The sequence below is a fragment of the Haplochromis burtoni genome, unplaced genomic scaffold, assembly GCF_018398535.1.
Source record: "Haplochromis burtoni strain Fernald_Lab_line unplaced genomic scaffold, NCSU_Asbu1 Contig_215, whole genome shotgun sequence".
NCBI lineage: Eukaryota > Metazoa > Chordata > Actinopteri > Cichliformes > Cichlidae > Haplochromis > Haplochromis burtoni.
The window spans coordinates 201,166-225,548 of record NW_024582576.1 but is presented as its reverse complement, the minus strand read 5'-3'; the positions used below and the strand labels follow the sequence as shown (position 1 = coordinate 225,548).

Here is a 24,383-nt window from a genome sequence, read left to right as displayed (position 1 = left end):
AGGAAAGAAGCTGATAATCAGATTGACAGAGCTCTTTCAGAGCCTCACAGACTGCTATACAGCTGGATGAGTGGTGTTCCTGACAATTTTCTTTATACTGTACACAAACACACTTGATTATCTTATCTTAGGACTATCTTTCTTATAGTGTTAAGTTTTTTCAATAGTTGTGACCACATAACACCTAATTTGACCACTGCATACTAGTAATAATTTGGATTTTTTTATGTTACCAATCCATTAACAATACAGTGTAAAATGTCTTTTTATTTTAAAACAGTAGTTTCATCATCAAGTCAGCAGACATATTCATATATAAGAATGAATCCTGAATAGAAATTTAAGGAAGACCACCATCTTTGTTCTGCCTCTCCTCCTAAAAAGACCAATCAACAGAGAAACATCAAACATACTGGCCAATAGTCTTATTCCATTGATGCATGCGCATGGTAAATGTTGATGACTGTTGCATCTGTATTGTGGCTATACTTTATATCATGATAAAGTTATAGGTAAGTGTACTTGGTTTACGGTATCCTAACATAAATTAGCACGCTGATTGTTCAGTGCTGTGAAGGTAAGAAGCAGAGACGCTGTTTGTGCCAGCACTCTAGGGTGAGCGTTAAGGAAGCTGTAATGTTGTGAAACTCTGTGCTTGTGTTGTAAAAGCTTGACTTTTAGATGAAAGTTTAGGAAGTAAGCTATACATGCGGTTTCTTGGTTTCCACTGAACTTAAAGTGAATTACGACTGTTGCCGTAATGTAGCAGGGCAAAGGTAATGTCTTGGTCAGTGATGAGGCCCTCAAACTGATGGTCATTTAGACCTCTGGCTTGGGCAGATAACTGCTCTCATTAAGGGAGTGTTGTTGCAAAACGAAGTGAAAAGTAGACCCTTTTAGTGAATCGTTTTTGACTGACAGTCCATATATTTAGTTGAGGTTTATGTGTATTTGTGTTACAAGCAAAGCTGTAAAGAGTCATACTGTTCCTTGGTTTGTAAGTTGTACCTCCCGTGTTTTTTTTTCTGTGGTAGACCTGTGCGTGTCTGGTATTAGTGCCAGGTGTAACCAAGCAACCGTTGCTTTTTTAAGACTCCTCATCTTCGCTCTCTTCTTTTCAATTACATAGGTTGCAAGCAACAGAGAGAAGATCCTTTTTTTTAATTGCTGTTTTCTTCCCCCCATGCCAGTCTGGTTGTAGAAAGTCAGAGCCTATTGGGGATGGCAACTGTTGAGAAGGATGAGGCAGGAAATAACAGACAGCTGAGCCACGAGCTTGGCCAAACTTAGTATTCAGTAGGCCTTAATGAAAATAATAACACTGCGGCTGAAAATGAGGCCAAGAGAAAACATCACAGGGATTACTGGGAGTGTAAAGAGTGGGCTGTGAAGGAGGAAACTCATGTGGTGACCATGTGTTCCCAGCAGATCACCATGGGGGTCTAACTGGACCGGCCTTGACGTAATTTTCCCACAGTTGCAGTTTAAACAGCCTGCTTTTATATGGAGCTGTGCTGGTTAATTCTAGCCAAAGAATGCGTGTGTGTGTGTGTGTGTGTGTGTGTGTACGGGCATGTTTCAGGTGACGATCCCCAAGATTTTGTAGAAGACTGAAGGCCGTGACCTTTGCTACAACAGCAGAGCTTCATGTTACCGTTTTAACAAATCCATAAGTACCAATGCAAGAGCGGTGTGGCCACAGTCAATGTATATATTACATGCCGATGACATTCCTGCTAGTATACTGTAAGTCTTTGTCAGCATGATCTAGAGTGAGTTAGCCTCCCCTCTGATTAACCACTTCCTGTGAGTAGAGATCACCACACTTTACCCTTCAATTTCTGCAAAACGATACACCTTGCAGCTTTTGGTAGAGAAATGCAAGCATTTTATTTTAGTTTTATTTTTTAGTGCAGCCGCCCTTTTTATTTATTTAGGTCAGCATCACTTCAGTGGAAACACGCACTCACCAAAAAACATCTGGTGGGGTCTAGTCATGCCGATACTTTTGCTTTTGTCTTGCTTGTGCAGTCTGAGTTTGTTTTCTGATTGCTGTATCCTGTTTTATTCACTCCAGTTCAGTGTTATTTCTATAGTGTCGTTTCACTTCAGTAGTAAAGCAAAGAGTTTGCAGTATTATTAAGACAAACCCAGTGATTTTTTTTTTTTGAAGATACACTGTGTAGAAAAGACAAAAAAGCATGAAGAAACATCTAAAAGAGCTAGGAGGTTCATGAAGGTCAGCTTTGTGCTTCTTCCATTTGGGGTAAGGGTATAAGAAGAGCACAAACACTATAAAAAAGCCCAAACAATGTGACATGAATTAGGGAACGTCCATTAGCAGCCTGGCCCCAGCTTTTCAGCATCTCATAGAGAGCAAGTGTCCAAATTTGTAATGTTTCACATAAGTTTGTAGAAGTGCTTTCATTACTTTACATGTCAGTGATTTCAATTTAATTTATTTAGGAATGTCATTGTGTCAACAGTGAAAGGACGAAGACGTCAACAGTTCTGTAGTTTGGGCGGTAATTTGTCTTGTCTCTTCACTTTTCAGATGTCAGCATGACACCACATTTCCTATCAGCATGCCCAGCCAGAGTGCTTTGCATGGTATTTGTTCAATTCAAAGATTGGTTATTTGCAATCTGCAAATATCTTGTCACAAGATACTCAGCCTACAGCCAGTGCCCAAAAGAAGTACTGTGATAGTGTCCTACTTTAAAGAAGAAGCGATAGGCCTCAAGTTTTTAGATTTCATATCGAAATGAAAAGGAAAATGAGGGTACACCCGGTCATACTGAAAGTCCCCTTTCTGTTTTTTTTTTTTTATCTGTACCACTCGAGTGCAAACGGCGTTCATGTGATGAAGTAGAGAAGATTTAGCCCAATCTTTTGTCATGGCTCCAACGCAGTTTTGCTCCATTATCACTTATATCACTCAACAGTTTTAGCTGTTGACAAACCTATGAAAAAGTAAAACACTGTTAAACAGTGATTTCCACTTAAAACCCAGGCAGAGTCTCTTAGTTCCCCACGCTGTCTGAAAAGTAGGCCATCGACTGAGAAAACAGAGGCATGGGCAAAAAACACAGAGGAGGTGGAGAGAACTAAGCTAGTGAAAGCACCAGTGGAGGAAGAGGTGGTGTACATGGAGGAGAGGCTGGGGATGGAGTGGGTTTATTTTTACCTCTTTGCCTGTATAGCCCCACGTTCTAATTAACTGCAAATTAACTTTTGATACGAGGAGGGCGGACGGCAGAGTGCCGAGGCTACAGATATAGACTCAGTTTGTCCTCCCTTTCCTTTTACTATTAGCCCACTTTCTCTCCAGGGCTCGGGCCTCCGAGGAACTACCGGTCCTCCTCTGAGCTGTCCTTGCAAGGCAGACATCTGTTCCCCAGAACCACCACACATCTCTGCTGCACATCAGAGTGCTCTAGAAAACCTCTGGATGGATATCTACATGACCGAGCGCTTGTTGCTGGTTGATCTAGGACTTATATTTCCCAAATAAGATGCCTTCAAACTCCTTTATAAATCAGGTGGCGGTACCTTTGTATTGCCTTATTACCATGGTGACCCCTACGTGCAAAGTCCTCACTCAGAAAGATTTTTTAGAGAGATTAAATTCACCGCCGATGCATTCTCTTTGTTACTGAGTGTCTGAGCGATATGAGTGTGAACACAGGAAACCTTTGAAATTGCAGTAAGTGCAGCTAACAGTGGTCCTGTGAGAAACAACCGATGGAAAGAGCCAAAAATATCAGCACGTATCATCAAGAGCTGTCATGTTACTGCATGACGCCGTCACCTAAGGGCACTGAGATCTGAACTTGAGAAAAAGGTTTTAATCCTCACAGCAGCCTTAAGATGGTAAGCTGGCAAATAATTTGAACCTTTCTGTTCGTCTGTGCCTGTCTCTGCCTTGCTCTCTTTTTCTCTTCCTCCATCCATGTGACTAATGACAAGGTCCACTGCTCATGTCCTTATATAGACCTATGCTCTGTCTGATCTGGCTGAGGCCAGGATGATGGTGCACATACACACACACTTAGTAAGTTCTGAGACATTTAGGTGCCCTTGGAAATGTCATCAGGGATACGCGTTTGATCCAGTAATTAGTCAGTTAGTACTTTGCAAGTGTATTGCTTGCTTAAATATTCAGGAAATCATACCATTTCTGGAGTGAACTATTTGCTTGCATTGCGTTATTGGTTTTGTTTCTCAAAGTTTGAGCCCAGTCACACAAGCCCAAGAGACTGGTCGATGTCTGCCTGGCAACCACCGGTCTCTAGGGAAAAATGATTATTTCTGACCGCTTGCTGCGGTTGTTAGCAATTGCTGTGAAATTGATTACTAACTCCCAGTCATGCAGGCCTAAGCACCAGTTAGTGACCCCACTGTGACCACGGTTGCTACGAAAAAATGTGTATTCCCCCACTGGTTGGTGGTTTGCGGAGGTTGCTGGGAGTCTCAAGGTGAAATTGGTTATTAACAGGTATACAGTGGTGCATCAAAAACCTTCCTGTGGTTGCTGAGGTCGCCTGATAAGATGCCAGCTTGTTTGCTTGAGACTGATGGCCTTCAGTGTAAAAATTGGTAAAGAATAACTTTCCTTTGAAGGTGAACATTCTCTGTTTCACTGCTGCTCTGAGGTCAGTTAGTAAATGTTTGCAGACAAGTCTTCATCTTCCATGCAAACGAAGGGTGATCGCATCAATCTGTCATGAACCACAACTTGTATGGAGGTCCAGCACCTTTTTTGGTTGATCTTGCAGCCACTCACCAACTGGTGTTGGTAATACAGAGGTTGCAATACAGAGGTTGCTAGGGGTTGCTGACAGGTCTCTAAGCCTATGTGACTGATGGCTTAGATGAGGAAGTTAATGTCTCTCTTACAATGGCTGTGTAAAATAGCTAAACAAGTTAGTTAGCTTAGCTTGGAACCTGTAAGCAAGTCTTCAGTGCCTTTCTGGAAGCGGTTTGCCAAGTTGAAGACTCGTCTGTTCAATTCAGTTATTTTAAAGCATTATTTGAATGAAACTTAACCTCACTGTTCCCTGGGAACCTTCCTGTCACAAGTCTACTCCTACCATCATCTTTGCTGTTGCAGAATTCTCTTTCAGGAATCTTTCAGTGTCGTGTTTCTCATATAGTGTGTCTGCAATAGCTAGACTAAGTTTAGCTATTTGCTATCAATACCTCTGCAGTCCTGTTTATACAAAGGTTGTTAATTTGTGGTTTTCTGACGGCTTCTTGGCAGGTAACAGTCAGAGTTACAGTGAAGTTGCCGGGAAATCTTCACGTTAGCCGAAGATGTTGTTTATCTAAGTACTGGATGAATGGGATAAACTGTTAGGCTGAAAATATTTACCTCGCACCCCACAAAGTGACTCGTTCACACAGTTGTATCTATATCAATTAAACAAACACTTTTAGAGACTAGCTAGCCTTAATGCTAAGCGGAAGATCTTCTAAACTATAGTAGCCTTTTTGTTGAACTATTATCTAAAACAAAAAGATGTCACTGTGCTGCTGTTTTGGGAAGTTGGCATTGGTGTGTCTTGATTTTTAGTAAGAACAAAGTTAAGAGAAGCTGTATTATTTTATTTTTTTTTCGCCCGGTAACAGCATGTAGATATGATTTCAGTTATTCACATATAAACCTCTCTCCGAGGCCTCATGCCATCCAAGCTCACATCACCTACTTCTGTAATATGTTAGGGCTTTGTTACAGATACCAACGGAGCCAGCAGATCTCTTGTGTATTCTTATTATAGACTAGTCTTGTTAGGAAAAACTCCTCAACATCTCTCACACACACACACACACACACAGACCTAGTTATCGACATAGGGAGATCTCTCCATAAATGGTAGACTGCCCAGGGCCCTTTTTTCTGTTTCCACTGCACAAACCAAATGAAGTCCAGGTCTGCGAATAGCCATTTAAAGTGGAAGACAGAGAGAATGACAGATAGAGGCAGAGCAAAGGGAGGTGAGAAAAAGAAGAAGCGCGAGAGGTTTGTCGATGATCTGTCAGGATTTTTGACCCTGAGAGAAAGATGCTGTAAGTAGATTAAAGCAGGGTCCTCTCAGTGCATGCACTACATCTTTTACACATATAATAAATTTGGTGTTGGGGATCTTTCCACGCCTGTAAAAGAAAAACTTTTAGTTTATAGTTAAGACAACAGAAGTAAGCAGTTGATTATTGACACGGATACTCTGGTTTGTTTCAGTGTAACCTTTATGGTGAAAGAGCTGGGGTTTGATTGGATATTAGTAAATCCAAATCAAGTGATAAATCTGCTCATTCAACGTGTGCATCATTGAGTTTAGATATGTAATCTTCGGATTTCATAACATGTACATACTTGAATACAAATATGTAAATATAAAGCATAAGTTAATGTCATTGTGAAATGCGGCATACTCATGATGAGTACTCGACTCATCTTTACCTTATTTTTCATGTGCGATTGTATTGCAGTCATTTCACCTTGCTGGTTGATGTACTACATACATAGTCTGCTTGTGGTTTGTCTGTGACCCGCAACACTGCACTGTCTTTGAAAACATCCTCAGAAGAGCACATTGAGTTTATTTAAACTCAGCTGACCTGTAGTATTTTTTTATTTAACTGGGGAAGGAAACGATAAAAAAGGTCAAAGGTTTGGCAAGACGCTTTAGGAAAATGCTGAGCAGGAACCAGATCCAAAAGGGAAGGGCTCTTCTCATCTAGTGCACAAACAAGTGAAACGACACCAACTAGTATTATTGTTATTTTGAGATAAAGTATTACGCATTTAGCGTTGGTATTAAAGTATTATGTTGCTAACTCTTTGTCTTTTTTTCTGTTTCCAGCTTGAAAATCTACAGAAGACATGGCTGAGGGAGTTTTACCAGGTAAGAGAAATCAAATATTTGATGCATTTAATCCACTGAGTAACTCGGGCTTAACCGTTGACTGTTGGAAACACCATCAGCATGCCTACAGGTTTCAGAGTGCCCCACATGGCCTAAACCCTCCCGTACAATAATGAGTTAAACTCATAAATAAAACAGACTAGTTCACAAAAGGTCTTATTCTCCCCTAAAAACACACAAAGTGGATTACAGTATAGCAGAACAGTCGACGCACCGTTACCATCACGTGTGTTTCTATAGCTTTAAGTGCTCTCATGTGACAATCACCACAAACTTTAAGGATAGTCTGGGATTTTTCTCTTAAGCTGAAGCTATAGATCAAGTCAAATGAAGTCATGTGCTTCGCATGGCTGCTGTCTAGAAATCTAGCTTTAATCTGCTTTAACTGATGATACTATTTTATCTTTATCAAAAGTTTCAATAAACCTTTAAACCTCTTTTTTTAAATCGTACAGGGTAAACTTAGTTTAAGCTCTAGGGTTATTTTCACTCTCTAATTGTATTGTTTTTTTCGCGCTCAGTCATGTTTCATATCTTACCTTTTCATCTACATAGGAACCCCTGACTAACCACAACTCTTTCCACTGGGTTAAGGGAAATGAGGCAGCTAGACCTCTTAGCTGCTGTCTGAAAGAGAGCAGAGAGGGACACATGCAGTTTCGCTGTTACCATAATTCTGCACACAATCAATGTATTTTACACATCAAAAGGGTAAAAATAATGCTCAAATACATTTTCCAATCTCTTTTTATTAAAGCGCTAAATATATGCTCATACAGGGCAGTAAACTTTCCAGACTTATGATTCAGACGAGCAGTTTTTAGCTTTAGTTAGGCTAGTGCCTCTTTGAAATCTGGGATGGAGTTCTTGTAAAATATCCAGATTTCCAAGTGGAAGAAAGCTAACCTAAGTAAGGTGTTAGGTAGGGTTTTCCACCAGAGTTCGTCCACATGCTGAATGTTGGAACGGATTCCTTAAATGTTGCCAAAAGCAAACACAATAGAAAGATCGGCTCATTTGTGTACAACACAAAAATACAAAGATTGGTTCATCGCTCTGAGAAATGTGATTTCCTGACAGATTGGAGGGACATGTTACAAACATTTCAGTTTCTGTTGGACCAAGCATAATTTGAGAGGGATACAAGATACCTTTGCTATTGAATTTCTTTTGTATATAATTAATCTGTGTGGAAACATCACACAGGATGTTCTCTCATTTGTAGTGCAATGTGTAACATGATTGTGAGCCTTTCTACCAAACCTGCCCTCATAAATATTTTAAAAAAAGCATAAGAATATAGCATCTTTGGAAATATAAATAATAAATAATAATAATATTGAAAAATATATATCATATATCCTTATACTCGGAGAGAGAAGATTTCACGCTTGAGAAAATAAAATGATGGTATCAAGCAATCAAAGTCAGATCTGGTGAAACTTGATTAATGTACAGACACGATGAGACAAAATGAAAGTTAGATAGAAACTAAAGAAGACAAATAACAAAAACAAAAAACCCCACCCTGAATCACTTCTAGGAAGAAAGTGAAGAGGATGATACAGAGAATTGAAATAGATCAATTTCCATATTTATCAGCAGGGATGGCCGTAATTGAGCAATTCTTGTAATGTTACTCAACACTGCTTTCAGGCTGAATGGCCCATAATGATTTGTGCTCCGGCCACGGGGGTGCTACAGCCATCAATATCTGTAATCTGATGCAGTACCAATGTGTGAGGTGTCCAGCAGGTGAGGCCAAGGATCCTGCCATGCCTGTGTAGAGGTCAATTAAGTGTACAACACAAAAATGGACAAAGCTCTGATTGTATAGGTGAGAAAAAGTTTAGTTTTTCCTAATGGGTAGAAGGTGATGTGAGGTTACTCATCAGTAGGAGCAGTTTTCCAGTCGCCTACAATGACTGCGTGTGAAACAGACGTTCATTTTTCATGAAACCAAATTCCTGCACTGCGAGTTTACTCGTGGATGAATGAACAGCTGTACACTGGTATGATGACTTTGGAAAATGTTCTCTTTGAGCTCTTTGAGGCCTTTGAGTTTTAAGATTTCAAGATTTTCTTTTTACTACTTTTTAAAAAAGTGTTTAGAAAACACTGTCAGCACTTATAAGAGAATATAGGTGTATTGAACAATGCTATTGAAGTAAGTAATCGAACTCAGGCTGCTTCACTTCTTTACACTGATAAGAAGGATCTTTATTCCAGGACGTTGCATTATCTTGTTTGTCTACACCACATTCATTATAGAAGCCTTAGCAGGAACTTGGTACATAACCACTGTGACCCCACCCATTTGGTTGAAGACTAGCATTTTTAATGCCTAGATTTTAACACTGTAGTGGTCACTGTTGAGGTTATTTGGAGTTAGAATATAGATGAGGGTGGAGTTAATAGTTAATGCTAATAAACTTTATAATGCTACAGTCAGTTGCACATTGCGTACTTGTGATCAACTTGTGCAACAACTTGTGATCTTGTGATGAAGTGAAGTAGTTGTTTCGAAGACAGGGGACCGGGTCTGTGACCACTTGCAGTCAGTGTCTGTCTTCAAAGCGTCTTTTATGTGTTAAGCTGGTGATAAAACGGCATTAAGATGGAAACAGTTTGAGATTTAATGGGGTCAAGCTAACAGTTACACGCAATGTTTTTGTGATAATGGGATGATTAACTGTGATAAATGAGCAAAAATGTAAAATCTGAAATAAAGAGACAAGACAGAACCTCCTACAACTCATAAATTGAGCATTCATAAATTCTGTTGCTGCAGGACGGCTCTGCAGCCTTGCTTTTAAATTGAAACATAACCAAAATATATCCAATTGAGTCAAGTCCCCTGTTGCAAAGAGATGTTTTGTGCTCATTGAGTCAGATTGATTGGAACATGTTCCAGTCATTGACCAATCTGCCTGACTGATTTCAGTCAACCCATGTTCAATTGCGATTGTCTGGAGATGCGGATGCCTGTTATTTTGTGCTATGGTAGCATACAGTTTAAATACTGTAATGTTCTTGGGTGGCCTGGTAGTAAAGTTAACCACATAGCAATGTAGGTTTTTTTCTTTGTCACATAATTGTATTTGCTCCAAAAGACAATGACACCACAGATCCAGTTTGAACTAGTTGATGTTATAGCTCAACACAGACTCAGCTAAATTATATATTTGATACAATTTAAACAAGTGAGAAGTTATAAAAGACAAGAGCTAGTTTTATGTGGCAGGCTTTGGGGACTGACTCGCTTTCAGTCAATCTCTCGCAGTGCTTCTGCTTTGGCTTAGTATTTTAGCCACTGAAGGTTGCTCTTTCTTGCTGCAGGTAGGTGCCATTAACTTCCAACACCAAAACAGTGAAGCTGCCTGCTCTTTGTGTCCGCTTTTATAGCAGAGATGACTTCTATCCCAAAAATGTCATCCTCGGTTCCTGTGCAAAGAACACACACATATGCAGGCAGTATATACTGGATTTCCCTGCAAGGTTCTGCAGTGGAAAGTGGCCTAATGTGATATTTTTTAAGATATTTTTTGCATGCTGATAAATAAATGAAGAGAACTTGATTTTCTGCATGATGGATGGATGTTTTGACTAAGCTCTTTACTATGCTGGTTGGCTCCTTTTGCATACATTTTCACATATTTAAGTATAAAATGTCACTCAACTCATCAGCTTCTCTTTTGTTTTATTTTCCTTCCACTTTGTGTGTGCGTGTGTGTGTGTGTGGAAAGAGAAACGGTGTGGATGGGAGTAGCCCTAAAAGTGGTTAGTTCAAACTGAGTCAATAAATGACACTTCAAACATGCGTAAGAAAAACACACACGTCTTATTTACTATTCTTACGAAGCACTGGTTCCTTGCTATAAATATTCCAGACTCACCCAGTGGACACACACCTACACATTCACACGCGCGCACACACACACACACACGCACACTTTATTGTTCTCCTTCAAACAAGTATACAGTTTGTTGCATATGCAGAAAGTGTTACAAGGACATGGGGGCATGATGTAACTGTTCCAGTTTTGTCAGTTTGTATGATTGCTCTTAATCAATTGAAATTATTCATATGGCACAACAGCTTCTTCTTAATGTAGAAGGTCGAACAAGTTCCAGAAATCACAAAATACAGGTGAACATGAACTCAGCGGCATTTCCTCTGTAAATTTCTAAATCTTTCTTAACTTAGCTTTGCTATCCCCTGATTTTCACTGTCACCGGCATGCAAAGGTGATTTTTGGATTGCCAGGAATTTTAGATATCATGAGAAAAAAGTGTGTGTGTGTGTGCTTGTGTAAAGAGCATGTGCTGGTTATGGCTGTTGAGGAATTCTGTTTGCACTGTGCAACGTGCTTATGTGCGTTAGATGACGATATCATCGTGTGTGTGTGTGTGTGTGTGTGTGTGTGTGCGCGCGCGAAAAAGCATGCAGGGAGAGAGAGCGATGTGCCCCTGTGTGAACCAGGCGGGCCTGTAGCCTCATGCCAGCTCTGTGCTGTTGCCGGCTGACGTCATGGAAAGAAGCACCAGACTCTGAACTTTGCACGGCTGGGAACAGCCAGCAGAAACAGCTAGAGTTAACTACAATCAGCCTCGCTGGGCCAGCTCGCCACAATCCTTCTGGAGCACACATTGCTCTCAGTTGATTTGGTTGCCGTTTGGCCAGAAACTCTGAACCAATTCTCCCTTTTTTCAATGAAAATTGTCAGCGGCTGCAATCGGAAAAAGCACATTGTATGTTTAAAGCTGTTTACAGGCAAGACTCGTGCAGTGCATTCACCTGGCAAGAATCCAAAGCTTGTTTTATACCGAACTTTGGTCTCACATCCACTAAACTTCACTTCTACCACACAGGACCATTTTGTCATCAGGAAAAAACTAAAAACCCTGCAAAAAGCTGCATGGATTGCTGCTTCAAAGCAGCTCAGTGCATTTCACACTCCCTCGACTATTAATAACAAGATTGTAAGGAACAAGTGTTGTCATTTTTTTTTTAACGACAAATTACACAGTAGAAGCTTTATTAAAACTAATAAATCATAAATAATAAATACATAATTTAAAACTGGCCCTTAAGGCTCTAGGTCATTGTTGGTACCAAACTTGTTACCTGCTGTATTTTTATATATGGTCGAAATGATCGCATGCGGGAATTCCTCAAGGAAGAAAAATTATTTTAACGGCACGCCTTGCTTGAAGCTCAAAGGTATGTTTGCCTTTGGTACTGTAGTGTCATGCAATTAAAAGTTATTCCTCTCTATGCTTGTGTGATTTGTTTCTCATGTTCTCTATTTAATCTTAGCACTTGACTTATTTATAATGGTTGTGCTGTTTGATACTAAAGCATATTTTGAGCAAAACTTTGTTCAGTTAAGTTTAGTTAAACAAAGACGGTGGCCTTCAGACACCTTATGTGTGAGACAAGTAGAATAAAAGAAGAACTCAAGAGATTTACAGGAATGTACTGCTGAACCTAAAGTTTTAACTCATGTAAAGCTTGAAATAATACAAAGTTTATCATATTACTCATTCACATTTTTTTTATTTGCTTTTTACTTATATGAACAAAAGAAGGCACATTTTAGTAAAACCAAAAACATAAAAAGATAATTATTTTAGATTAAAAAAATCTTTATTTGACGGGATCCTAGCTTCCTGATACTGAATTTTATTTTTTATTTTATGGACAGGCAGCGTGAACTCTCGGCACTTGGACTAAGCTGCTGGTTACATTTTATTGGATGCTATAAATCCAAGTGAAGTGGAAAAGGCCGAACTGTTAACTGCTGTTACTTGTTTTTTTTTCAGAGGCTTTGCTTCTGATTTTCTTGACTTCTCGTGCAACTGAATCAAATCCTTTATTAGGACTTTTGACCCTGTGTCAGGACATCTCAGTTATTTACATGTAGGCAAAGCAGGTTCATTTGCTTGTCCCACTTGTTTGCAATAGGTTGGTGAAAATGGGATCTCTCCATTGCTGGTGCAGTAGTATAAACAGTGCTTTGCATTGCACCGCACTGAATTGAATAATCCCCCAGCTGATTTGCATTGGAAACTTCTATGGCCTGTCACAAGCCAGTGATTGTGTGAGATCCCAGCATCCAGTCTTGTGATCTGTACTTGTACAGTGCTTAAGGGCATCAGATAGTTAATTGATTAAACAGACCAATGTGTGCAATTAAAATAAGTCTCTGAAATCCAATTACCCCATATCGTGGCTATCTCAGATGCACTAGATGAGATGGTCTTTTGGTTTAATCTGCTAATAAAAATAACTTAATAACCTAATAACCTAGATTACACCCAATGTTTCTCGTTTTGGGTTCTTCCCAGTTAGTGGTTGTGCTGGAATGGGACAGTAAGACAAACAATCCCAGCTGTTTGACAGCGTACAAGCTCCTTTGATCCCTCTGATTGTTTCCCACCTCCAAAAAGGAACCATGAAATAGGACTCAGGCTTTTCTGATTAGTTCTCATAAAAGGCCCTCTATCTCTGTTGATATCTGGTGCATAGTACTTCTTGTGACCTTTTCACACATAAAACACAAAGTTTGCCAAGTGCTTTGGCATAAATATGAATAGCTAGCTAATGTAATGTGTGCTTTTTTGTCTCTAAAGGCAGGATTATGGTTACTTCTGACACATTGGCAGAAGTAACCATGTCAAGTGGTTAGTGCTTAGTAATGTGCTTCTGGTGTCAAGGCCTGCAGTTGTTGCCATACAGCTAAATATGTTAGCAACCATCAGCAATGCAAAATAACTTGTGTATGGCTTTCAGGGTGGCTCGACCAGTGGTGCCTAAACTCTTAGAACACTTCAGAAGCAATAAACTTTTGTTTCGTTCCCCCCATAACTCATTTTTCACTTAACTTGGGTCTTAGTCACACAGACTCAGAGGCCTCCTGGCAAAACATAAAACATTTACTTTGTAGGCAAACGGTCTCTGATTTATGACGTATTCTTCAGTTTCACAATTGCTTAGCATGTAGTTGAACATGTTGGCGTCTTCCCTGGAAACTTCAGGTGACTCCATCAATCTGCTGGTGACCAATACAATTGCAAAGGACCAACCAGTCTGGAAATACACGTTTTCCTCTTCAGCCGGTAATTATCATGGGCTCACTGATTGGTCTTTAGGCCTTATTGTGTGACTGGGGCCTTAGTTTGTTTCCCCGTATAGTCATACACACAGTCATATAATCGTTGTGAGGGCTGGTGAAGGAGTCCAGCTGCTTTCTTCTTCTCGATATATTATTAAATAAATTAAAATGCTCTGAAAATACTACAAACAAGAGGTCACTCTCATAGAGATTGTTGACAGTTTGCAAATGCCGTCTGACAAATTGCCAGCATGTTTCCTCATTTTAAATGAGTCTGTTAATAAGCACAACTCGAGAACAGACTCTGCTGGCTTCTAGCTGGTTAGATTTCTGAGTGCAGATCTCAAAGTCAAATGTGAATTTCTTTTATATGTAAATTTATGTCTACGTAGGCAGTAACAGAGAAGTGATTTCTGACAATTTATCAAATACTGTATTATCAGAAAGAGACTGCATTTAATTGCTGATATATATCAAATTGATAATAAATTGATATCATTCTGAGGTCAGACTGACTCGGTTTTATGTTTTTTGACAAAACAACGAAACAATAACTGAAGTGAGATAACTTTATCTTATGAGATAAAATAGATATTAACAGCTTAACATTGAGGACTTAATTTACAGTTGAAAAAAGGTGATAAATGACAATATGTGTTACGACCTAGGACCATTGTTTTTGATTGACAGCCATTATGTGTCTCAAAATACTCAAAATTACAATGAGAAAAAAACCCTTACTTGTCAGTTAAATCCTCCGCTCCTGTCAACACATTCATTCATATAATCGGGTTTTAGCAGTGCACACTTTAGCTTTTTGCTTTTTGTTTTTTTGATGCATGCTCATCCCCCCATCAAACTACATCTGTATTAAGACCATCTTCTGAATACATGTAAAGTATGAGATCGCGACTTTGATCTGACTTTGTTGGTACAGCACATCTCTCCTCGGCTCCCGCTCCAGTTAAACAAATATGTCATTTAGACGCCCGGGTGCGTCCTCGGAGTTCAGATGGTGTCATGGAGCGTTCGAGAGAGAGAGAGGATATGAGGACACACCTTCATATCAAACACATCAGCGTCTTGACACCATTGTGAGTTTGAAAAATGGTCCCATATGGGAGCTCTCTGTTGGTAGTGTCAATGTGGCCAAACAGGCTTTTCTCACCCTTGCCTCAGCAGATGTCACTGGAGGCAGTCCTCTCCACTCCACTATCGTTACGCACCATAAAATCTTTTGTCATAGATTCAGTACGCAGCTTGTCAACACATCGGTCACTGCTCGACTCTCAAACGTCAACTGAATAACTATCTAATTATATCTAATTAGAAGCTAGTCCGAAGGTTTCTTTTTTTCTTTTGCAAACTAAGGTCATCAGTCAATGCTGTTTGGCTCTGGCCTGATAGCACTGGTGAGCCTGATAATGATATTACTACACGGATTCTGTCTGATTGCTCGCGTAGACCAGAATTTACAGTGTGGAAAGATAAATAGAAAACGGCACAGGCGCGTCAGTGTGCGTGCACCATTTTCCAGCCTGACATTAGTTGTAAGCTCCTTGAGAGTGTGACCTTTTCCATCTTGAGTTGATAGGTGCACTAATCTTTCCAGCTTTGGGGCCTCTGTAGGTCCCCGCTCCTGGGTCATCGAGCTAAGTGACAAGCCATAGGTTGATGGAAAATCCATAGCATTACTGCCATACATTACTTTTATTTGATTGGGCCTGTAGTGAGCATAATGCAATGCTGAGGTGGGGGCGGGAGCTGGTGAAGTAGCGTGGCTCCATTCGGGTCCAGGGATCATTTGTAGCCCCCACCACTCACCGGGCTGCGACAATGATGTATAGCTCGCGCCTGACATCCATAGGGGCGACCCTGTGAGTGCTTGTGAGTGCTGTAAATCACTCGCTGGTATTGATTTTCCATTAGAAGTCAGCCACTCTGAGCACCTCTGACAGGGTGCTCACAAACACCTCCCAATGTGTAATAGGAGGTCATGTGACTCAGGGGGAGATAGCTTCCAGGAAGTGTTTGTTGCTCACAGCCGTATAATAAAAATCATCACTTTTTTCCTGTTTCCTGGAGTCTTGCCCAAACTCTAATAAGCATCTGATATATCGCTGGAGCGGTGCAGTTGTTATTGGTACACTGAGTGAGGTGTCAGCACTAATGGCGATGTGTGAGCGTCTGTCACACCCTGCTGTACATACATAGAGATCTGCAGGCCCATCTCTGGTTGTAGATGAAGAGGGGCCAGCGTTACGCGTGTGGAACAAGCTCACTAAGTGCCTTCTGCCTAAATTAGCAAGGCACTTTGTCTTGTGTAAATATAGTAGCATGTCAAAGAGTCGCGTTAGGAAGAATTGTAGAGGCCCAGGTGCCAAGTCAATATAGGTTTTTACGTTTGGATAAATGATTCAAATTTAGCTTTGTTTATTGTGTGAAAATGGGCGTGCTGCAGTTATTGTCCTGGATGTACTCCACTTAAAAAATAAAATGAAGTGAAACACAACTGTTTGTCCTGTTTGCTCTCTTTTCACCTGTGCTTTTTTTTCTGTCTTATGTTTCAGACAGTACAGTCGCATAAGCCTCACTTCTTGGCACTGCATTGTCAGGAGGTGGGTGGGAAGAATTTCGAGGAGTCCATGTCACACGTGGATAATTTTGTGAAGTAAGTGTTGTGCTCATAAGTTTGTCTGATAGTTTTTTGTAGTGCTATAGACCGTGCAACACCCCCTGCAAAATTTTAGCCATTTAGGTCATATCTCAACTTTTTTTGCGCTAGTTTGAACTTTTTTTTTGCTTATATATGACCTGGTGTGTTCTGTCCCTCAGAGAGCTGTTGTCCAGCGATGCCTTGAAGGAATACAGCAGAGCCCGCGTCTACCTCGATGAGAACTACAGATCCCAGGAGCATTTCACAGTGAGTGGCGTTTGATAGATTGTATCGGCTGCTGTGTGGATTTACCCCAGTTGTGAAAGTGTCTCCTGCCTCATTTCCATCTCTGCCATCCCCTCTCTGTCGTTCCTTGTTTTTCTGGTGGTTGCCCTCTGTTCCCCTCTTTCTACCTCACTTATTCTCTAAAGTGGTCGAATGATGTGTATCAATGAAAGAGGTGCAGGAAATGTTGAGTTAGTATAAACATGGTAATGTAGAAACTTTAACAAAGCTGATAAGCACTTATACTTATTAAACAGAAGGAGTAAGAAACATTCTTGGTTAATTTTTTGCTGTTGTAGCTGTTTTAAAAAAAAGATCTTCTACTTTTCAGCCACAATATTGATCGTATTAAAAAAGAATCTTGATTTCAGTGGGTGGCATTTGATGGCGGTAAGCAAACACTGCTAACTTAGGGTGTAATGTTTTCTTGCATCAGTGCAGAAGTTGATGTGAGTAAGTCAACGCAGCTTAAAAGGCAGTGAGTGCTTTGACTGTTCGCTTTATTTTCATTGGCTCTCTTGCATGAATTACATGCTAGTGATGATTGGATTTCACCGGGATTATGCTAAATGCTAAATATACAATATTGAGTTTCCTTGCTAGGAGGCAAAGTGCCATTCCTGTGCACTCCTTCAGATGTACATGTATGATAAATACACAGAAAAAGAAGGATTGTTTGTTATAAGCTTACATCTGTTGTGATAGGGATGGCTAACTAGCTCAATCATTTGGTCTGAATCAATTTTTATTGCTCAACATGAAGATTTGGTACTGGATTTAATCATCTTTAATACACTTAGGATGTGTAGCCACAGAACAGGGCCAACGCAGCGGGATAGAGAACCATTCACACTCACATTCACAGCGATTTAGAGTCACCAGTTAACCTAACCTGTGCATGGCTGGAGTACCTGGAGAGAGCTCACTCAAGCACAGGGAGAATCATGCAAACTTCACACAGAGCGAGGCATCAACATAGAACTCCATTAGCAGACAGTTTGTACCCTAAAAATGATGAAAAAATTTCTTATTAACTTAGCTTGAAGCTTAAAAGTTCAATTCAGTTTTATTTATACAGCACCACATCACAACAATAGTCGTCTCAAGGCGCTTTATATTGTAAGGTAGAGCCTACAATAATAGTACATACAGAGAAAAGTGCAGAGGTCTATTAACACATAGTGAATGAGAAAGGTGACTGAAGTAGAAACACATAATGCATCATGGGAATCCCCCAGCAGCATACACCTATTGCAGCATAACTAAGGGAGAATTCAGGGTCACTTGATCGAGCCCTAACTATATGCTAACAATTCAGCATATATATAAAATTATATGCTTTGATCCACACAACCCCACCACTGCCACCACCTGCTCTTTACACATTTCACATGAATTCTAATGCTATCAAGAACATTTGACACGTGCCAGTGCAGAAGCAATTTTGTGATAAGTGACTGAAATGGCACCACAATATCCTCCTAAAATAGGACACTGTGGTGGTATTTTAGTCTGTGGTTGGCATTGCTCTGTTTGTTTTCTGTAGATAGAACATGAACTAAAAAGCTGTCGCACACCATGTAATTGTTACATATGAGCTGAGTCTGTGGAAACGGACAACCGCATTACCTGGTTTTGGTTTGATATGAGTGCATAAATGAAAGATGGAGTGACGCAGCAGCAGCTGTGACACAGCTTTGCACCTGCGTTCCCACAGCCAAGTGTCACCTAATGTGATACATGACACTCACGTTGTTAACTGCTCACATTGTAGGAGAGCCGCCTTGCTCAGTTTTCCTAACACCTGCAGTAAACGCAGATGACCACAAGATGGCAGTAGAGATCTGGAACTCAGCTGAGCTGAGGCTGGAAGTGCTTGGGGATTGTTTCAGTGCTGATTAGTAAATCATAGATTCCTAAACGTGAGCTGGGATTTATAAACAAAGCATATTTCAATTAAAAAAGAAAAAAAAAGTGGAGAAATTGTCCTGTTTCGTACATGTTTATGACCTTAAAATCGACACTTATAAAATCATTTTTCTTCTCAATGACTCTTTCCATACCTCCTCCTGCTAAACAGCTTCTGTGCCCTCTAGGTGGAGCCAAATGCTCAATTGTAACACCAGCAGCAGAGGATTGAGTGCTGCTCTCTCTCCACATAGAAGCATGTTTTATGTTGTAGCGTTATGGCTGATAGTGACCAGGCTGCAGGTGCATCAGATGATGATCTCCGCGTTCCCAGGAGATTATGTAGATAGACTATAAAATAACATATGGATGTTGTCCAGTTATGGACCGTGCCCCGAGACCCAGTTTGTCTGTGATCGCTGCCTGCGTCTATCTTGGATCTCCTCAGCACTTTGTGCGTTATCGCCACGCTACGCTGCACCTCCACAAACGCTCATAAATCACAGCACCCACTGAGTCACATTTGCTCTTTTCAAAAAAATATTACAAACACTGGCCTTTCCCAAATCTAATTATCTGCCATTTCACATAAGCGCCGCTAATATCCCAGCATTATGATCTGTTTATTTAATGGTGTTTGTCTATGGATTAACCTTTTTTTCTTTTCTTTTTTCCCCCCATTTTTTATATTTTAATTTTCCTCAAATACAGACGGCAGCTTGTGCTCGTCTTTGTGAGTCAGTCAGCGGAAAGAGAAACATCTGATGTGCTTTCGATGATGTTGATATTGAAATCCTGGCAACAGTAAATATGAATAGACTCTCCAGTCTTTCTCACACAGGGCTTGCCATTTAGCTCTGATGACATCACCTCTATTTGTTTTCTCAGTCTTCGATCTTTTTTTTTTTTTTTGTTCCCTCCTCCCTGTGCTCTGGGGATAATTGTTTGTTGTCTGCCCCGCTTGTCAATTTTCAGATAATGTAAGTGGGAACACATTTCTGGGTCCTGAGATTCCACTCGGTGTGAGTGTGTGCTGCTGTGTTTCCTGCATGCACCCGTGTATGTGTATGCATATATGTTTGTGTTGGTGTTTTTTGGGACGAGACGAGTGACTGTTTTGGATGATTTGTGTTGTAGTGTTACAGGTGTATGTTAAAGGCCAACGTGTGTGTGTGTGTGTGTGTTTGAGAGTGAATGCAAAGGGGAATGCAATTTATAAATGCGTTGACATGAATGCATGGAGCCCTATAATAAGACGGTCAATTTATTTCCTTGCAGTATTTGATTTATTGCAACTTGATGATTCATCTAATGCCTAAATCAAGAAAATATGATATAAAATTTGTCTTTTCTTCCCAGTTTTTATCTATTTTTTGCAAACAATCTGTACTTTTGCTTTTTTAAATGAAATATTTCAATATGCTCCTTTGAATAATGGATGGATTTTTTCCAGTAAATAAGTAGAATATTAAATTGTAATAATTCAAGTCATAAGCATGAACACAACTGATGAAATGTAAAGAAATATAAAGCTAAAAAAGAAATGTTAACCCCCCCCAAAGAGAAAAAATCATTTTAAACATATAAATAATGACAAGTAATGCAAAAATAAAAATGTCGAAGCCTAATTTAGTTTTTATTGGAAAGACTTGGCTTTTTTCGTTTTCATAATTTATTAGAATTATTTAGATTCCAGTCCTCACATCTCTTAAAGCATCTTTCCAATAATTGCTAGATAATAGCACCGTGTAATACCTGCATGTCAAATCTGAAAAATCTGAACAATGAGAAGCCGGGCGAGCTGGTAGCTCCTCCTCTCCTCCCAGAGGAAGGTGGCGGTACCTTGACTGACATGTTCCCCCCTACGGCTGAGCCCCGGCCTGGTGTTTTACAGCCCTGTTAAGGTATACAGCAGGTAAAATGTCAATTAGGAAGGCCCGCCCTGATAACTCAACTCCCAATCCACTTGTTCTTGGCCATTAATATTTATCGTAGGCCTGGCCCTGGAGCTGCAGCCCATGTCATCTGGAGTGACGTGCGCTGATGCTGATGCTGCTGCGTCCCGACACACACTTTGCTCTGGTGTCTCTGCAGCTTGCACAGAAAGGACACCTACCGCAGTCACACAAGCCTAATCAAGCTGTCCACACAGAGCAGGCACACGGCGCCTCCTCAGCCCTCAGTTGTTCCGGGGCATTTTAATGGGAAATTAAAGGCTTCTCTCATGTCTGTGGTCTGCAGGACAGGAATGAGAGCAGAGAGTAGAGGATAAATCAGGCCTCGTGCTTTGACAGGAGACCGCTGTCTCTTTTTATGTTTTGTGTTAGCACTTTGTCCTGCTTTGTTTTTCCCTTGGATTTGTGTCCTTGAACGTGAAGATGAGACAAATCTGCCGTGCTTGCTTGATTTGATCAAGTGTATCAAGTTGATACAAACTGCAAATGATGACCCAGCAGAGGCAACATTTAGCATGAATCTTAAATCGTTTGTATTTGAGTGAATTTTTATTATGATTGCATTAAGCATCTTAGTTTGTTTGGAATAATGGAGCAGAAGTTGTGTTTGTGGCTTCAGAATGAGTCTTATAACCACCAAGGTTGAGTCCTCTCTCAGGTAAGCCAGGATTCTGACAAAAATACATTTACAGTAGAGCCCAGCTTTGCTAAGTAGGACAGGATGACAGTGGAAGCCTTGGGTCAAACTAATTTGTATGAAATCTAATTTCATATGTATATTGCATTTGAAGCTGGGCAGCACGGTGCAGTTGTTAGCACTGTCACGTCATGTAAGAAAGCTTCTGGGGTTTTAATCTGCTAGTCGAATTTGCGGGGGCGGTTTTCTGTGTCTGCTCAAATTTCCTCCGGCCATCCATGCTTGTTAGGTTGATTGGGGATTCTAAATCGGCTGTACGAGTGAGTTTGTGTTTGCATATCCGTCTGTCTCTTTGACTTTGTCCTAAGACGGACTAACGACCTGTCTGCGTTTTACCCCACACAGACAGGAGTAGACTCCGGCACAGTGCAAACCTCTGTTGAGGCACAAAGCCACTGCAGTACGGAGTGTATGCCCAGAGGAGAAATACTGGGTGTAACTAAGTTAAGCGAATATGATTTATGAACGGAAAATAAACGAGCAACAGTTTGTTGATGCTATCGTGCAGACCTTTATTTGTCTGAAATTCAACTGGAATTTGCTGCTAATTAATGAAAATGCATATGGGTGGGTGGGGAAGGAGGCCAGAAGCTCTTTTAACATTTGAAGATGGGCGGGCGAGGTGAGGTTTCCAGAGCCACTCTACAGGTGGGTGAGGCTCTCATGAATGGATGGATGAATTTGAAGTAAAAATGAAAATGTGCCGTGAAGAAAAAAGATGAAAAAAAGGAAGCAGATAAAGAAGAAATACAAAAACAATATGAATAGATTATTGGAATTTAAAAGTGTATATTGTAACACTTTTCTGTGTTTTGGATTTGTGAAACCTGATAGTGCTTTTTGGGGGATGTTTTATTGATAGATAATGGTAAGTTTGGTATGACATGGAAGTCAAATCTAACATTAAATCTAATTTGACCACCAAAGATACAAATACAAAATTGCCTCAGAGTCTCAGCTCAGTCAGTCTGTGTTTTGGGGCAGGCTCAACTAGATCCTGTTGCAAAGGGAATAAAAAGACTACTGCAAAAAGTGGATTGTGAAACCGGAGCCTCGTTATTTAAGTAAAGGAAAGCAAGAGTCCCAGTTTTATGCAGAGAAACCCCACCTGAAGCAAAGCATTAACGCCTTTATTTCCTGACTTCCTGAAGTTGCATTCAGATTCCTGGTTCATCTTCCTGCAGAGGTGATTCCCATGATGCATGCTGTAATGCAATCATCAGTCCCTCTCTCCTAAGGCAGGAATTTATGAACGCTTAGTGTCCGTCTGTGCTGACAGGGCTTCAGTTTCACTGTGTCTAAACCATTGCCCAGAAATCCATGTCACTCACATTTATTGCCTTCCTCTTTTTCCCTTCTTAAAAAAGCACAACGACTTGATCCTATACCCCACCCCCCGCTTTTTTATGAGGACACAAACTCTGTTGCATATAGAGATTATATACTTTCCAGTTAAAGTGGGGTCACAGAGGAAGGGTCTCCATGTAGAGTCTGTTGGTTTTGCACACAGAGGTTAACTAGCTCCAGCATCTACCCTCCTCCTCCTCCTGCTCTGCCTCCCAGCTCTGTGTTTAAAAACGCCACAGCGGGCACATAAGCAGGTTAAAATATTGCAAACTAAATCTAAGAGAGCTCTTATTTCAATATGGTGAGAAGTACGGCACCGACTGAGGCCACTTGAATGGAGTAGATGTCAGCTCGGTAATATCGCCGGGCCATAACTCTCCATGGCCATCACTCATACTCTCGTGGGCAGACATAAGTGCACACACACACACACACACACACACACACACACACACACACACACACATGATTTGAAAGGGGTTTCACTGAACCTACTGTGTGTGTTTAACCTGCTCTCGTTAATTTCCCGGCTCAGAGACCTGGTGATCCTGGAGATTAGGTTCATTAAAATCACATATTGTACGCACAGTGGCATGGTGTCTGTGTGTCTGTGTGTGTGTGTGTAGCATGTGTGTGTGGATCAAAGGAGCAGAAAGGTAAGGGCCACCGTTATTGGGGTTATCACCCCCTTGTAGGTCTACCACACACATTAACACAAATGCGCACATTCATGTGACCCCTCTGCCCCACCCTACCTCCACCCCACTCACCCTCTGTGCCTCATTTCAACCCCAAGAGACTACAGTAAGCAGTATCTGTTACAGTGTGCCGCAGACATGCAAACAACCTGCTGAGATGAGTGCTGAAGAAACATTAAGGAAGTTTTGTCCTGCCTCAGGTACACAGACCCTCTAGCAGAGATTTAACAACACCTGCTGTAAACCAGTTGTGTAAAACATAAAAGAAGGTGTTACTGCAGCTGTGTTTGCTTATTATGGCTCTGATCACTGTTTCTACAAATTATAGTGTTGAAAAAACTGCCACCTTAACATGGAAGACGGGTTTTTGTGCCCTTGTGATATTGGAAGCTGTGTGGTCTGATGCATTAGTCCCTGCTACGGTCTCCGAAGGCAAAATGGTACTAGATGAATCAGATGGATATGAGTTTAGTACCTTGCTAAGGACAGGAGCCGAATCTGTCAGGGCACTTCACCAGGGAGCGTCTGGTGGGTGACCTGCAGTTCTGGGGCTCTTCCAGGCACAACCTAAACTGTGCTTGGGATACACTACCAGGGTGAAGCATTGGAATTGGGTGCAGTCTCACGGAGTGTGTCTTTGCCTCCTTCTTTCTAAATCCCTTAGTCTTGTTGCCATCAGGCAGTCAGTTTTTTTTTGCTCCAAACTGTAAAACTATAGATTTCCTTCCAATATCAAGTCTCTTGGCTGTCTGGAATCTAGGCAATGTTGTCTGTAAACTTCACAGTACAG

The 24,383-nt window shown here is 40.7% G+C and overlaps 1 protein-coding gene across 2 annotated transcripts in view; it reads left to right on the top strand.

Moving 5' to 3' along the window:
• Positions 1-24,383, top strand: part of LOC102293318 (inositol polyphosphate-5-phosphatase A) — a 145,071-nt gene that overhangs the window by 31,729 nt on the left and 88,959 nt on the right. For both annotated transcript variants that reach the window (XM_042226503.1, XM_005936839.2), the window contains exons 2-4: positions 6,867-6,908; positions 16,618-16,718; positions 16,883-16,970. In XM_042226503.1, the coding sequence (XP_042082437.1) occupies positions 6,867-6,908; positions 16,618-16,718; positions 16,883-16,970 (231 nt within the window). The remainder of the gene's footprint in view (positions 1-6,866; positions 6,909-16,617; positions 16,719-16,882; positions 16,971-24,383) is intronic.